This window comes from Dama dama, chromosome 9 (assembly GCF_033118175.1).
Source record: "Dama dama isolate Ldn47 chromosome 9, ASM3311817v1, whole genome shotgun sequence".
Taxonomy (NCBI): Eukaryota; Metazoa; Chordata; class Mammalia; order Artiodactyla; family Cervidae; genus Dama; species Dama dama.
In genome coordinates, this window is record NC_083689.1 from 30,570,601 (window position 1) to 30,588,579 (window position 17,979).

General features: G+C 37.2%; 1 protein-coding gene and 1 pseudogene across 4 annotated transcripts in view; both read right to left on the minus strand.

Annotated features, from left to right (window-relative positions):
* Positions 1–6,824, minus strand: part of GRAMD2B (GRAM domain containing 2B) — a 120,638-nt gene extending 113,814 nt beyond the window's left edge. For 2 of the 4 annotated variants that reach the window (XM_061150889.1, XM_061150887.1), the window contains exon 1: positions 6,563–6,824. In XM_061150889.1, coding sequence (XP_061006872.1) covers positions 6,563–6,690 — 128 coding nt within the window. In that variant the 5' untranslated portion in view covers positions 6,691–6,824. The remainder of the gene's footprint in view (positions 1–6,562) is intronic. The other 2 variants (XM_061150884.1, XM_061150880.1) reach the window with 1 other exon arrangement.
* A 10,536-nt stretch (positions 6,825–17,360) lies between these two features.
* Positions 17,361–17,749, minus strand: LOC133061315 (large ribosomal subunit protein eL27-like; annotated as a pseudogene).
* Positions 17,750–17,979: the final 230 nt, after the last annotated feature.

The window sequence follows — 17,979 nt, forward strand, 5'->3', positions numbered from 1 at the left end:
ACTCTTAACTCTACAACTCCTGTGAACAGGAGCTAAGGCCATGGGGCTTACCTAGTATAAATGGATCAAGGTATAGTATCTACCATGTTCCTGTTCTTCAGGTACCAAATAGTCTTCTATCCTTTCCCTAATTGCAGAAATGGGACTGGCTAAGAAAAAGCAAGGCTCTTGGGAGGGGAGAGTGGAAAGGAAGAAGGGTCAACATCTCCTTTACCACTCACTGATGACAACTGATGAGCAGGGGAGTAGAAGCAGAGTTGTTGGAGCCACTAAGAGGAGGTGCAGTGAAAGTGACTCAAGGCTCTTTTGAACCTACCAAGTTCATCGTCTGCTGCAGCCTGGAGTAGTTCCCCAAACCATGGCCCAGCACTGGTTCCATCCTCGTTTCACATTCCAGCTTGGTCCTGCCACATATTTGCCCTCTTTTGTTGTCGTCTTGGCCCTTTTTTATGCCCCCAAAGCCCACGGTGCCCCATTTAAAACATTAACTTCACTGGGCAACTTTGCCTAAAATGGAAATAGACTGACAATCTAAAAAGAAATATTTTGGAGAAACAAATTTTTTAAAAGCAATAGATCTAATGGCTAATTTGTATAGTAAATCTCCAAAAACTAATTTAAAAATACCTGATTTTTATTTGCTGAATGACTAATTTATGGAAATATTAATTCATCAGAGCCTTTTCCAGTCTATTTATGAAGCTTAAAGCAATTCGTGTTTTTCAAGGTCTTCCAGTGTTCTGTATTTTGGGAAATGATGACTTCTCATGAACTTCAAATGAAGTGCTGTGTGCTTTATGAGTGCCAGAGATTTTCAAATGAGGATCATCTTAGTGGAGGCTAGGAAAGCACTCAATAGTTTCAACAACCTTTTAAAAAACCTCAACAAGAAGGAAACGTCTTTAACCTCAGAAAAGTTGATAAAATCTGAAATAAAAGCATTCTCTTTTAAATTAGGAACAAAGTGAGAAATTCTGGATTTACTATTTATACTCCACATTATATGGAATTCCTTGCTTGTATAATTAAATTAAAAAGATTTAGAAGGACTAAAGTTCAGAAAGATAAAATTTTTTTTTTTAATTTCAAATAATATTATTCTCTACAAAAAACACAGCCTACAGATTATTAACATTAATAAGATTTAGCAAGAATGTAGAATATAAGATCAATTTAGAAATTCAATTATATTTCTGTACAACATCAACAAAATAAAATGCAATTAGCTTTTCCAAAAACAGCAAAGGTGTAAAGTACCTAGGAATAAGTCTAACAAATGATGTGCAAGATTTCTGTGTAGAATTCTCTAAAACTTTATCAAAGGATATTAAAGATGTAAATAAATGGAGGTCACATCATGTATTTGAGTAGGTATATTGAACACCATAAAATGTCACATTTTCTCAAATTGAGCAATAGATTTTCTGCAATTTCAACTTTTAAAATAAATCTTTACTTGACAAGCCACATTCTAAAATTTAAATGGAAGAGCAAAGGGTCAAAAGTAGGAAATCACTTCTGAAGTAGGTAAGAAGTCTTGTCTTATCAGATAAAAAGCTTTCCTTATAAGTGACAGTAATAAAGACAGCAATGTGTGATAGAGCTGCATTGCAGATTAATGGGGAAGGAAAGTCTATTCGATGAATAAGGTGGGAGAATTCATTATCCATATAAATGATTAGACGATTCCCTAATTCACACTGGAAATAAAAATAATTCCAAATACATGTGCTGTACTGCGCTTAGTCGCTTAGTCATGTCCGACTCTGCGACCCCATGGACTGTAGCCTGTCAGTCTCCACTGTCCATAGAATTCTCCAGGCAAGAATACTGGAGTAGGTTGCCGTGCTCTGCTCCAGGGGATCTTCCTAACCCAGGCATGGAACCCAGGTCTCCTGCCTTGCAGACGGATTCTTTATGATTTAAGCCACTAGGGAAGAATTCATTATCTGTAGAAATGATTAGATGATGCCTTAATTCACACCAGAAACAAAAATAAATTCCAAATACATAAAGGATCCTAGTTTGAAAAGAAGACATTTTTAGAAGAAAATACACAAGCACATTCTTATAACCTCAGAGTGGAAGGCGTTCTTAAGTTACAGAAAGTGCAAATTATTAAGAAAATAAGATATCACCTCACACCAGTCAGAACAGCTATTATCAAAAAGACAACAAATAACTAGCATTGGTGAGGCTATGGAAAGAAGGGAAACTTCATGCACTGTTGGTGGGAATGTAAATTGGTACAGCCACTGTGAAAAACTGTATGGAGGTACTTCAGAAACTTAAAAATAGAACTACCATAAAATTCACTATTTTTACTTCTGGGTATTTATACAAAGAAAACAAAAACACTAATTCAAATAGGTGTATGCACTTCAGTGTTCAAAGCAGCATTATTTATAAAAGTCAAGATATGGAAGCAACCTAAGTGTCCATCAACAGAAAAATGGGTAAATGTTTGGTATATATATACAACAGAATATTTCTCATATACTATAAAAAGATTGAAATTTTGTCATCAACAATGTGAGTGGACCTGCAGGACGTTTAGTGAAATAAGTCAAATAAGTCAGAGAAAGACAAATGTATGATTTCACTTATATGTGAAATCTAAGAAATAAAACAAATGAAAAAATATAACAAAACAGTAATGGACTCATAAATACAGAGAACCAAACTAGTGATTACCAGAGAGGAGAATGGTATTTTGTCAGGGACAAAATAGGTCAAGGTGATTAAAAGGTACAAGCTACTAGGTATAAAATAAGCAAGTTACAAGGATGTAATGTTTAGCACAGGGAATATAGTCAATATTTTATAATAACTTTATATGGAGTGCAGTCTATAAAAGTATTGAATTACCATGTTGTACACCTGAAATGTTGTAAGTCAACTATACTTCAATAAAAAATATAATAAGCAAACTAATAAGTTAAAAATAAGAGCTCAGACATAATAGACAACATGAACAGACAAGTCATATGCTGGAATAAAACATTTACAATACACATAGCTCACAAAAGATCAGTATTGGGAATATTTCAAAACCTATCTAAAAATAAGGAAAAAATAGTAATCTCTCCATTTCTGCTTCCGCAAAGGGTCATAAATTCATAAGCAGTAATTTAAAAGAGGAGGAAATGAAAATGACCAACAAACATACTGAAAAGATGCTTCTCTTGTCTTAATAAGAGACATGCACATTAAAACCATTTATTTTGAAATGCCATTTCACACCCTCCAGATTAGAAAACAATGAAAATTTAGATAATGGCAATGTTGATGAAGCAGAATAACTGCTGGTGGTAGCATCAATGACACAGAACTTTGAAATGGAATTTGACATAATGAGTAAAGTTAATCGTGTCCATAATATGGCCCCACTGTTCCTCTCCTAGGTAGGTACCTTGGAGACACTCTTGCACAAGTTCACTGGACACCTGGGCAAGATGGAGTGTTGCTTGAATGAGCAACAAACAGGAAATACCCAGAGAGGGCCAAAAGGGAACATCACATTATGACACTCCCCTAAATCTTCTAGTGGTTTCCCACCTCAATTAGAATAGGATTTTAAACTCCTCATCCTCTGCTTTTCTCTCTGATTTCATCAGGTGCCCATTGTGGTTCCTCAGGACACATGTCTTCTCCACTTCAGAGCAACATGCTCCTTCCCAGTCATTTTGCGCTTGGCTCTTTTTCATCCTTAAAGTCAGCCTAAATATCACTTGGAGAGTCCTTGACTTGCCACTTCATCTAAAGTAGTTTTTCCCATCTTAATTTCCATCTCTGCCCTCAAATTATTTCCTATAATAGCATACATTAATTAATAGTATATATATATTTTTTGCCTATGTTCAATGTTAAATTCATAACTTTCATAAGGACAGGGACTAGGTCTATCTTGCTTTTGTTTTTTTTCCTATCTTGCTTTTGATGGTACTTGCTGTGTCTTCCACATAGCCTGGCATATAATACTTAGTCAATAAATCTTTGTTGAACTGAATGACTGAATGTAAAAACTGCATAAATTGTATGTGTCTGTTTGAGTAGTTTGCTGATCTGAGGGTACATTTGATTAGCTTTAAATCATGAGAAAGATAATGGGATAATACAACAGCCACGTAAATTCCCAACATTTATTTAGAAGGTAAAGGGAAGGGTTTATCTTTTTTGATTCTTTTTTAAATTGAAGTATAGTTAATCTTCAAGGTTGTGTCAGTTTCGGGTGTACAGAGAGTGATTCAGTTATATGTCTGTGTATATTTTTTTCCGATTCTTTTTCCTTACAGGTCACTACAAGACTTTGAGTATAGTTCCCTGTGCTCTACAGTAGGTCCTTGTGGGTTTCTATCTGATTTTTGACCTCAAATAATTAACCAACACATGACTGAGTGCTTCAAAAAATTATTTTATATGATTTTATACACAATATGTAAAGTAGATCTTTCAACTAGGCTAAAACTCCTCTAGTGCCAAAATATTTGGAGGTATGAATAATGTTTCAAGATAGGTTCCAATACACATAAAAAAACCTTACATATACTAATATATAGATTTGATGTTGAATATTCAAAGATGCAGGTAAAATAGGCCTGGGCTCTTTTTAAAAAGTCTTAAATATGGATTGATGCAGGTTTTTATTTTATTAGTATTCCATTTATCTATATTTATTTAAATCATGTGTATTATATGTACTTAAGTTATATTTTAATAGTTTTATACATTTAATTTAATTTTTCCTGGTTAGATCTTGAGCTACAAGAAGAGTTGGCACTACAGTCAATGTAAGAGAAGGATTAGGTAGACAGAGTAATTAAAGAAACAAATTTCAGGAAAATATGGAAATAATCCAAGAGTTTTACATTTTCAATCAGAATTGTACTCTTACTCAAATAACTATAATGCAAGTAAGGTAGCTTTATTTTATTGATGAGTGGAAAAATTAAACTCACTTTAAATAGATGTATTGGGAAATATTTTACGTAAATTCAGGCTCTTGATCTCAAAAACTTGAAAAAAGTGATTGAATTTGTCTTCCTAAACCTGACAGTCTAATATGTGAATGCTATTAGTGGGATTTCTTTATTTTCTATTTAATTTTTAAAAGCTATAATTTTGAGTACTTTTTTTGTGTAAATGATTTAAAATGATTAAAAAATAAATCAGATGACTGACTTTCTGGATATGGTGCTATGCAAAAGTGAAGTTCAGATATGGAGGTTCCTCTTCTACTTTGAGTACTTTACATGGAAGTTACATTAATGTTTATGCCAGATGGAAAGTAAATTTTAGGTGGTTAGTATGCTGTAATGTATATAGAAGTAGAAATAATAAACATGAAACATATAATATTATAGACCAACGTCACCTCCATTAAAAACATTTACACTGAAGTTGGATGAGTTATAATCTATAAAAATTTGATTGCGTTGTATATCTGAAACTCATATAGTTTTGTAAGTCAGCTAAACCTCAATTTTATAAAAGTTGGATGAGAAACTTTTTCTTGTAATGGATTTCCACCTGCACTTGGTTTCCCCATTTTATAAGTTGCTAGAAAATTATTATGAATCAAAATGAATAAAGAGTAGAAAAATGAATTTTCATTAAAAATATAAATTATCAGAGTGATGTTCATGTAGGTATTAATAATTATAGCTAAAAAAGATATGTTCTGAATCTACTCAAAGCTGCTATAAATCATTTTACAGTAAGTAGCAGGACCAGACTACAGCCAGTATTATTTTAACATTTAATTTAGAAAACTCCAAAGAAGGAAACTATTTTGATAGTTTAATAATTACTGTTTTGATACTTGGGTTTCCTGGTGGCTCAGACAGTAAAGAATCTGCCTACTATGCGGGAGACCTGGGTTTGATCCCTGGGTTGGGAAGATCCCCTGGAGAAGGGTATAGCAACCCACTCCAGTACTTTTGCCTGGAGAATCCCCATGGACAGAGGAGCCTGGCAGGTTACAGTCCATGGGGTCACACAGAGTTGGAAATAACTGAACGATTAAGCACACAGCATATTCTGATACTTATACCATAATTTTGACAGCAAAAGGAGGTTTTTGGTTTAACTATTTGATTCAATGGATATGAACTTGGGCAACCTCTGGGAGATGGTGAGGGACAGGGAAAGCTGGAATGCTACAGTCTATGGGGTCTCAACGAGTTGGACATGACTTGGCAATCAAACAACAGCAACCACACCACCACCAACAGCAATTTGGTTTCACTTACTGTGAACCTGAGAGTGGGTCAGGAACTGAGTGATTGCATAGCTGGCCAGCTTTCCAGTACGTATTAAATAGTACTACAATTATCATTAAACAACAATTATTGTCCCTGCATGGTGATGAGTTCTATTTGCTCAGCAAATCACATCTTTGCTATGTACTCCCTTAAAATCCACCAGCCCGGGGGCCTGGGCTGTGCCCTCTCTTTCTCCTTGGCAGAATCCTCCCTTTGGGGATGAGGCAGGAGCTCTCCAAGCAACATCTGTCCGGTGGCTGAGGCCATGGGGTTGGGGCGGGCAGAGAGGATGCACCCACCTGAGAAACACCGCGCCGGGGCTGTCAGGAACGCTGCTCTGGGCCTCTGCACCCGGCTTGCCTGGGCTGCCTGGAGTCTCAGACCGGAACATCGTGTCATTGCCTGATGAGAGCCTTTTCTTCATCATTGTACACTTGTCAGCCGCCAACTCAAGAAGTAAACTCAAGGGCTCATTTTTCAAGCTCCCCAATAATGTGAAAATCTCTGAGTTTCAGCCTTGTTCAGTTTCTGCATTGCAGGAAGCTCTTTCTTCACATGACTCCTAATCTAGCTGAGGTGATTTTTTCTTTTCTTTTTTTTTTTTTGAAGCCAGTTAATGAGTAACATGTAAGTATAACACGGAGTGGTTTTCATCCTACCCACATTTGCTCTGAAGGAGAAATAAACATGTTTGGCAGACTCAGCTTTCAGTTTACGAATAGGAACACCATATGACTCTGGATTTAGGCCAAAACATCAATGGAAACTCAAAGACTTAAAAGAATGAGATGCAGAGACTGGCAGTAACTAAACATTAAGAGCAGAAATGTTTCCTTTAACCTCCTGAGCCTGATCAAAAGGGTAGGGAATGTGCTTGACGTATAGGAAATAACTAGCCCATGTTTGGTAAGACACAGAGGAGACTGTGTGCTGTGGTGCTGAGTCTCTGGGACCTGAAGAGCTCTAGAGTTCTTATGGAAGTGATACGTACAAAGTTAGGGGAGCTTCAACATTCAGGCTATGTATTTTGCTGGTTATACAAAACTGTACTCGATACCAAAATGGTGATGACAATAAAGACAAACAAAACAACACTAGGAGTTAAGGGCTCAGACTCCATCCATTGCATGCTGGCTGTCTAACCACAGGTGATCCCAACCCTGCCAAGCATATCAACCATGCTTCTCTCACAAGATTAGAAGGAAATCATATTGGAGAATATTCTACATATTATAATTTTTGTTATTTAGAACCCTACTAAGAGTGTGAAAGTGAAAGTGTTAGTTGCTCAGTCCTGTCCAACTCTTTGTAACCCAGTGGACTGTAACCCGCCAGGCTTCTCTGTCCATGGGATTCACTAGGCAAGAATACTGGAGTGGGTTGCCAATCTCTTCTCCAGGAGATCTTCCTGACCCAGGGATCAAATCCAGTTTTCCTGAATTGCAGGCAGATTCTTTACCATCTGAGCCAGCAGGGATGCCCACTAAAAGCAGGAGGGAAAATGAGTTTACTGTGTGATGATCTTCAGATCGTCAATCACTTAATGTTTCTGCACAAGAAAAACATCAGTTTTTCACCAGTGTTACTAGTGGCAGGGAAGGATTTAGTTCAAAGGAGCTATATTCTCTCTCTTCTGTTTCCCTTGTGATGAGTCAGTGACATTGGAGAATGACTGCCTTAAGCGAAGTACACAGATTCTGATAGTGGAAGAGAGCAAAGTTTCCTGGGAAATCAAACCTTTAGCCTTGCTTTTGTTAGCACTTTGCTCTAACCAGCTGATAACCAGTCAGGGGTAGGTTTTTGTTTCTCTGTGTGCAGTACCGACTCTAAGAATACTTTTGAAATTATTAGGTAAAGTGTATATTTCAGTAGGATTTTACTGGTGCCTACCAAAATGACCATTTTATCCCAGTTTGTCCAGAATATCTGTAGTTTTCAGCATTGAATGCCCCACATCCTAGGAACCTCTTAGAGTTGGGCAAACCAAGGCAGGTGGTCATCCTGGTTCCAGGTGTTGTCTGTTGGTGTAATGCACCAACTGTGTAATGCAGAACTGTGTATTGCACAGTTCTGAAGGTGTAATGCACCCAGCTTCCCTCATTTTTTTTTTTGATAGTGCAGTATACATATTTCTCTTTTTCCCTTTATATTTCTCCTTATGTACCCTTTTTGTGTTGCAATTATGTTAGAAGGTATTAGGTAAGATAATTTATACTAAAGTGGATTAATCAAACCCATCATGACCTAGTGATTATCATATGAAGTAAGTCAGACAGAGGAAGACAAATATGATATCACTTATATGTGTAATCTAAAAAAATGATACAAATGAATTTATTTGCAAAACAGAAATAGACTCACAGACATAGAAAACAAACTGATGGTTAACAAAGGGGAAATGTGGGGGAGGGATAAATTTAGAGTTTGGGATTAACAGATACACACTACTATATATAAAATAGATAAACAGCCAGGACCTACTGTCTAGTACAGGGAACTATATTCAGTAGTTCACAATAACCTGTAATGGAAGAATCGATCTATTGATAAAACCTGAATCACTTTGCTGTACTGCTGAAACTTAGGCAACATTGTAAACCAGCTATACTTCAAAAAAAAAAAAAAAAAAAATCCATTACCAAACCTCTATAATAGCAGCAACTTACAAGGTAGTTTCTGCTCCTTATGAACAAAAAAGTCTCATCCGCACAGATACTACAACCAATGAAACAAAAATGTTACTGTTTCCTAGGCTGGTTTGGATTTTAACTGGGGGCAATGCTTAACTCAGGACAAAATGTCTCCAAAGGAAGAAATCCTAGGGTCAGCAGTGTCTTTGGACTTATTTTTCAATAGAGAAGATTCTCAAATCAACAATATTTTATCAGCAAGTCTCCATGCTAGCTGCAGTGAGTGATACAAAAATATTTTAAGAAATGGGTCCTTGCTCCATTGTGTAGCTAGGAAGAGAAAATATACGTAATTGAAAAGTTAACTAACCAATGAAAGAGGGAGGAAAGCAGTAAATTAGGCTAATATTTCTTGAATCTCTGTACTGTCTAACATCTTTTGTGTCTATGTAGCATCTCTGCTAGATAATTTCATAATCACATTTAATCATTGCCAAAGCCATATCTTTACAGATGATGAAAATATATCTTTAAAAAAGTTAAGCAATTTGGCCATCATTAAGTGGCCATAAGAATGTGATCTTGCCAGATTTGATTCACTCATTCAAGGAATGTTTATTAAGTGTTAATTTTTAAAAGGAGGCGGCAACATCTGAGACTGAGATAATTTAGAAAGGCCTAGAGGAAAAGGTGGAGTTTGAGTTGAGCTCTGAAGATTGAGGAGATACTAGAAAGGCAGAACAGGAAAGGAGCAGGGCTTGTGAGCAAATAAACAGGCACGGACCATGCACGTATATGAGAGTGGAGTGTTTGTGTCAGGGATGTAGGGGAAGAACTTTGAACATCTAGATGTTGGCTGAATTGTGAAGGACCCTGAATGCTGGTGGGTAGTTCAAGCTTTATCTTGTAGGCACTGGAAATAAAGTGAGGAAAGATTAGTGTGATGGTCATGTGCATAATGCTTTAGAAGCAGAAGGGAATGAGTGGATTCACTACTGCAATCATCTGGTGATATGGTTGTTTCATAGAGGCAGCAACTACTTAGCCTATGAGAGGCAGCCCTGAAGTAGTGGAAACAGTGTTGACTGAACTCTTATGTAAGATACCGAGTTCATTCCTTATCGTAAGAAACTGTGTCAGAGATGAGATTTGCTGAAATTCTAGAGCATGGGTCACAAACTCAAATGCCTTCAAGACCCAGAAGAGTAGTAAAACCATGACAGGGGAGGGGGCGCATAGAAGTCTGTAGAAAGGGGGAGAGAAGTGGAGCGCTCATGCCCTCCCTAGAACCTGTCAGTGTGAAACTACAGATGCTGGTGGGAGAGGGCAATCCACACTTGGCTGAAGGCAGGATTCAGTCATGGCTTTTCTACTGAATTCCACTTCTTGATATGAGCTACCTATGATCAGTCTTAAAAATTTTGCTAGTAGTCATGTCTGCACTTTATGTTCAAACAGGAGTAAGGTTCTGATAGCACATGACCACTGAAAGAAATGTGACTGATTAGTTTTTAAATGGATGACAGTTGATAGCTGTGCATCAGTCTACACCTGCAGACACTCAGCTGCCGCTGTTTGACCCCTTTGCCTGTGTTTAGATGTGGCCTGTACTCAATGCACTTTTAGCCTTTGCCACAACTTTCATTTTTATGTGGAAAAATGGAAATGAAGACCAGGTGATAGAGACATTGGCAAAAACAGAAAAAAAAAGTATGATCTATGATAACAACCAGAATACAATGAAAATAAAAATAGCAGAGACCTTTCATATCTTTCCATGGAAAGGGAGATTAATAAATAAAACTAAACAAGATAAAAACTGACAACTAGGAGGCAGTTTTAAGTAAGACCACCAATGATGGAAATATCTCATTTTTCTGATGCTTTCCAGTAAGTCACAGTGCTGTATCTTTATCAACAGAGATTATAAAAGGCAAAGTGGTTGACTGAGGAGGCTTTACAAATAGCTGAGGAAAGGCGAGAAGTGAAAAGCAAGAGAGAAAGGGAAAGATATACCCAACTGAATGCAGAGTTCAGAGAATAGGAAAGAGAGATAAGTCCTTCTTCAGTGAAGAATGCAATGAAGTAGAGGGAAATAATAGAATGGGAAAGACTAGAGATCTCTTCAAGAAAATTGGAAATATCAAGGGAACATTTCATGCAAAGATGGGTGCGATAAAGGACAGAAATGGTAAGGATATAACCAGAGGCAGAAAAGATTAAGAAGAGGTGGCAAGAATACACAGAATTGTACAAAAAAGGTCTTAATGACCCAGATAACCATAATGGTGTGGTCACTCAACTAAAGTCAGACATCCTGGAGTGTTAAGTCAAGTGGGCCTTAGGAAGCATTACTACGAACAAAGCTAGTGGAGATGATTGAATTCCAGCTGAGCTACTTCAAATCTTAAAAGATGATGCTGCTCTCAATATGTCAGCAAATTTGGAAAACTCAGCAGTGGCCACAGAACTGGAAAAAGTCAGTTTTTATTCCAATCCCAAAGAATGTTCAAACTACCAGACAATTGTGCTCATTTAGCACGCTAGTAAGGTTATGCTAAAAATCCTTAAATCTAGGCTTCGGCAGTATGTGAGCCAAGAACTTCCACATGTAGAAGCTGGGTTTAGAAAAGGCAGAGGAATCAGAGATCAAATTACCAACATTCATTGGATCATTGAGAAAGCAAGGGACTTCCAGAAAAACATCTACTTCTGCTTCATGGACTACATGAAAGTCTTTGACTGTGCGGATCAAAACAAACTGAGGAAAATTCTTAAAGGGATGCAAGTACCAGACCACCTTACCTGTCTCCTGAGAACCTGAAAGAACAATGCAACTGAATGCAACAGTTAGAACCTTACATGGAACAACAGACTGGCTCAAAATTGGGAAAGGAGTATGTCAAGACTGTATATTGTCACCCTGTTTATTTAACTTATATGCAGAGTACATCATGTGAAATGCTGGACTGGTTGGATCACAAGTTGGAATCAAGATTACTGGGAGAAATATCAACAACCTCTATATGCAGATGACACCACTCTAGTGGCAGAAAGTAGAGGAACTAAAGAATCTCTAGACGGGGGTGTAAGAGGAGAGTGAAAAAGCTGGCTTAAATCTCAACATTCAGAAAACTAAGATTATGGCATCCAGAAGGCAATGGCACCCCACTCCAGTACTCTTGCCTGGAAAATCCTATGAATGGAGGAGCCTGGTATGCTGCAGTCCATGGGGTCGCTAAGAATCAGATGTGACTGAGCGACTTCACTTTCATTTTTCACTTTAATGCATTGGAGAAGGAAATGGCAACCCACTCCAGTATTCTAGCCTGGAGAATCCCAGAGACGGGGGAGCCTGGTGGGCTGCCGTCTATGGGGTCGCACAGAGTTGAACACAACTGAAGCGACTTAGCAATAGCAGTAGCAGTACCGTCAAATTCATGGCAAATAGAAGGGAAAAGGTAGATGCAGTGACAGCTTTTATTTTCTTGGGTTCCAAAATCACTGCAGATGGTGACTCCAGCCATGAAATTAAAAGACGCTTGCTCCTTGTGAGGAAAGCTATGACAAATCTAGACAGCATATTAAAAAGCAAAGATCACTTTGCTGACAAAAGTTAGTATAGTCAAAGCTATGGTTTTTCCAGTTCAGTTCAGTCACTCAGTTGTGTCCGACTCTTTGTGACCCCATGGACTGTAGCACGCCAAGCTTCCCTGTCCATCACTAACTCCCAGAGCTTACTCAAACTCATGTCCATTGAGTTGGTCATGCCATCCGACTGTCTCAGCCTCTGTCATCCCCTTTTCCTCCTGCCTTTTTTCCAGTAGTCATGTACAGATGTGAGAGCTGGACCATGAGGCTGAGTGCTGAAGAATTGATGCTTTCTAATTGTGGTGCTGGAAAAGACTCTTGAGAATCCCTTAGACAGCAAGGAGATTAAACCAGTCAATCTTAAAGGAAATTAACCCTGAGTATTCCCTGGAAGGTCTGATGCTGAAACTGAAGCTCCAATATTTTGATCACCTGACGTGAAGAGCCAACTCACTGGAAAAGCTCCTGTTTGCTAGGAAAGATTAAAGTACAAGGAAAAGAGGGTGGGAGAGGATGAGATGGTTAGATTGCATCACTGGCTCAATAGACATGAGTTTGAGCAAACTCTGGGAGATAGTGAAGGACAGGGAAGCCTGGTGTGCTGCAGTTCATGGGGTTGCGAAGAGTTGGACATGACTTAGTGACTAAACAACAATAACAACAATCATCTGATAAATTGTGTAGGAGTTATGGTATATTCTGTTTTGTTTGATTTTATACAAATTGGTAATATTAATAACTTCCAGAGAAATATTTATGAACAGTATATGATTTTTTAATGTCCCCATAATGGATTTTTTGGTATTATTTTTATTGTGGTTAAATAATGTGGTTAATGTGGTTCATAATGTTTTACCATAAGGTTTATAAGACAAAATATAAAAAATATAAAGAAAATTTAAAAATCATCTATAATCCTCAGTTCCCAGAAATAATCACAGTGAATATTTTAGCATCATTAAAATTATGTTTTACTCTAGTTCAGTTCAGTCACTCAGTTCTGTCCGACTCTTTGTGACCCCATAGACTGCAGCACGCTAGGCCTCCCTGTCCATCACCAACTCCTGGAGTTTACCCAAACCCATGTCCATTGAGTCAGTGACATGATCCAACCATCTCATTCTCTGTCGTCCCCTTCTCCTCCCACCCTCAGTCTTTCCCAGCATCAGGGTCTTTTCAAATGAGTCAGCTCTTTCCAACAGGTGGTCAAAGTATTGGAGTTTCAGCTTCAGCATCAGTACTTCCAAAGAACACCAGGACTGATCTCCTTTAGGATGGACTGGTTGGCTCTCCTTGCAGTCCAAGGGACTCTCAAGAGTCTTCTCCAACACCACAGTTCAAAAGCATCAATTCTTTGGTGCTCATCTTTCTTTATAGTCCACCTCTCACATCCATACATGACTACTGGAAAAACCATAGCCTTGACTAGATAGACCTTTGTTGACAAAGTAATGTTTCTGCTTTTTAATATGCTGTCTAGGTTGGTCATAACTTTCCTTCCAAGGAGTAAGTGTCTTTTCATTTCATGGCTGCAATCACCATCCGCAGTGATTTTGGAGCCCAGAAAAATAAAGTCGGCCACTGTTTCCCTGTCTGTTTGCCATGTTTTACTCTAAAGGACTGTCAAATTGTTAATTCTGGAAAAATATTCAACATTTACTAAACAGATTTTTATTATTTCTAAGGGGCCTTGCATTCAAAGTGAGGGATAAACAGATACATCTTCTCAGTTGCCTCCCCACAGCTGGAGCATCTGGGGCCAGAGAAGTTGATGTAGAGCCAGAAAAGACATGTTTGGAGAATTTCATGAAACAGACTTGAGCAAGATTTGTTTGGGGGTAAGCACAACACTAGCCAAGATGTTTCTAGTCTAGGCACTAGATGGTAGATAATGAGATTTTTAAAACAAAAAGGGATCTAAAGATATTTCACATTATAGATGTATCCAGAAGAGTTAGATGACCCACCCAAGGTCATGTGAATAATTATATAGTGGCAGAGGTGGGGCTGCCTCCTGGACTCTCTCTTCACTCCTGGCCTGGTAACCTGGCTCCTGTTCACATCATGAGGGTCTGTAAGATTCCTCCTCTTGTCACTCACAGGAGAATGAGAACATATCAGGGGGCAGCAGCAGCCCACCTGTGTTTGCTGTTGTCTTTATACATTTCTTTTCTCACTGCTATTTTGTGAAGCAGAAGTTTTTCTTTTCGATATTAACTTTTTAAGACTTTGTCATTAATCATAATATTTAAAATTTTCTCCAGCTCTCTGAACTTCAGGGATTTTTCTTCCCATATTTTGCTATTGGATTCTAGGGCCAGTACACATTTTATTTAAAAACACCAACTCTCTGTGCTTGAATTCTTATGATGCAACTTAATGGCTTTAGTTTTCTAATCTGTGCAATGGGACTAGTAATAGAACTTACCTAATAGGTTTGTTTGGAAAGCAAGTTAGTTCATACTTGCAAAGACTTTGAATATTGTCTGGCACATAGGGAGCACTCAGTAAGTTGCTATAATTACCACCAACTTTTATAATTATTTTTATCAACATTTATAAAAGTGGGAAAAGGCAACCCACTCCAATATTCTTGCCTGGAAAATTTATAATAAAATCATAGGGCCTTATATACAGTAACTAATTATCTGTTTTTCAAGGTTTTCAAAACAGCCTAACACATTATTTACATAACATAAACTCCACCTGTTCAAAGTGTATAACGTAGTGGTTTTTAGTTTATTTACAGAGTTACACAACCTCCACCATCGTCTAATTTTAGAACATTTTCCTCACTCCAAAAAGAAGCCTTGTACCCCATGAGCAGTTACTCTCCATCCCCTCACAGCCTCCTTTCTCTGCCCTCAGCAACTGCTAATCTACTAATGTAACTGCTCTATATGACAGAAAGTACCTTATCTGAGTATTTTATATAAATGAGATCATGTATAAACAAAATCATACTATATGTGATCTTTTTTTTGGCTTCTTTTACTGGCTTCTTTTACTTAGCATGTTCTGCTGGCTTCTTTCACTTAACGTGTGATTTCATCCACATTGTACCATGTATCAGTAATTTATTCCATTTTGTGACCAGATAATATTCAACTCTGTGGATACTGGAGAAGGAAATGGCAACCCACTCCACTATTCTTGCTTGGAAAATTCCATAGACAGAGGAGATTGGTGGGCTACATACAGTCCATGGGATTGCAAGGAGTTGGACACGACTTAGCGACTAAACAACAACTATAGATATACCACATTTTATTTATCCATTCTTCAGGTGAATGTATTTGAATTGTTTCCACTTTTTGGCTATATGAATAATGCTGCTATGGAAATTTGAGTACAGGTTTTGTGTGGTCATATATTTTCAGTTATCTTAGTTGTATACCTTGGAGTAAAATTGCTATGTTTAACTTTTTAAGGAACTATCAAATTGCTTTCCAAAGTGGCTGCACCATTTTATATTCCAACCAGTCATGGATGAAGGTTCCAATACCTCCATATGCCTGCCAATACTTATTATTTTTTCTTTTTGATTGTAGACATTCTAGTGGATGTGAAATTGTATCTCATTATGGTTTTGATTTACATGTTCCTAATGACAAATGATGCTGAGCATTTTTCTGTGCTTATTGGCCATTATAGCTCTTATTTGGAGAAAAATCTGTTTAATCCTTTGCCCATTTTCAAGTTGGGTTGTCTTTTTTATTATTGAGTGGTATCCTTCCTATATTCTGGAAATAAGAACCTTTTCCAATATATGATTTGCAATACTTTCTCCCATTCTATAGGTTCCTCTTCACTTTCTTGATGGTGACCTTTGAAGCACAAAAGTTTTAATTTTGGTAACATCCAATTTATCAATTCTCTCTTTTATCACTTGTGCTTTTGGTGTTATATGGAAGAAATAATTGCCTAACCCAAGATCAGGAAGATTTACTCCTATGTTTCTTCTAAGAGTTTTATAATTTTAGCATTTACATTAGTGTAAGCTGTTTGATCTACTTTGAGTTAATTCTTAAATGTATTATTTGTTAGGGGTACAACTTCATTCTTTTGCATGTTGTCCCAGCACTTAACTCTTTGGCCAGTTTTCCTGACACTATTGTTGAAAATGAATTGACTGTAAATGTTAGGTTTTATTTCTGGCTAACTATTTTAACAATATAATTAGAAACTTATTCACAATTGATTAATCTGATCAACACTGTTTCTTTTGAAGACGTGTGTTTTTATCTTTTTCATATGGTCTACATAAGTCCAGGACCAGTATTTTTGGTATTTTCCCTTTATCCTTCTTGGTAATCCTGAAATCATGTTTTTTAGGTGGTTGTTTATTTCACCTGTTTGTAACAGTGATATAACAAAGAACATTAATAGTAATGATTCTCTACAAAATCTTCAAGCATTTAGAGGGGAATGAACTAAAAGACCAGTCTTGAAGACTGGCAAAGAGAAAGAGATTCACTTACTAATATGTTTCTATTTACTATTGATTACTTTTCTTCAATTTAGCATTCATCTTGTAACATTAAAAAAAACCCAGTAATGAATGGTGAGGCTGGGCTGAATTTACAACTGACTGTGATGGTACTGTCTGTGACAGCTCAGTCTTAAAAAGTTATTTTCTGGCATCTTTAAGATGTGAGTCAGTATAGTAGTGTGAAATTTATGGAAGAAGAAATGTACATGGATAATAAATAAGTGAAGAATATTCTCTACTGGTTATAAAAAATGCAGATGATGACCTAATTGGGTAACAAATTAGCAGTTTTTTTTTTTAAAGATCACCAAATTTGTGGTGATGATAGAAGGCTTTTTTTTTTTTTTTTTTTTTGGTATTTTAAATGACCAAAACAAGACAAACCTAAAACTGCAGCTTCTGGAAGAGCCATTTGTCCTTGCGGGTCTTATATCTCTCCTTGAATTTGACCTTGGTGTCTTGTTGAGAGTAGGATCTCTGAAGAAATCCTTATGACAATGATTCTATCCAAGGGAATATCCACAGAGTACCTTGTGGGGCATGAGGTGATTATAATTGTAAACTTTCATAAAAGACTTGATCTTTGACCTCTTAACAATTTTCATCTTGTTAATGGTGGTTGTCAGTTTGTGGTCAATTCTAGCCCCCAGAGCATGGTTGTAGGGTTGGCCTGAGGTGCTATCATCAATGTTCTTCATGATGACTACTTTGTGTGTAGAGTAGCATCTGGCCAAGATCAAATCCATAATATTGGATTTCATGAACTTGCCCATTTCAGCAGCACCACTGGAGACTACAGCTGGTGGTAGGCTTCTTAACATGTATGTGTTTAATGCTGGAAATATTCCATAAAGGAGTTCTCATCCTCATTTTGCGAAGGAGGAAGCTGAGGCTTGTGAGTTTCATGAACTGGTCCCATATCTCACAGCTTGTGTGTGACCAAGCTGAGACTCAAACCTAGGTATAAATGCTGATCTACCCTTCTATAGCCACAGGGAGAGGT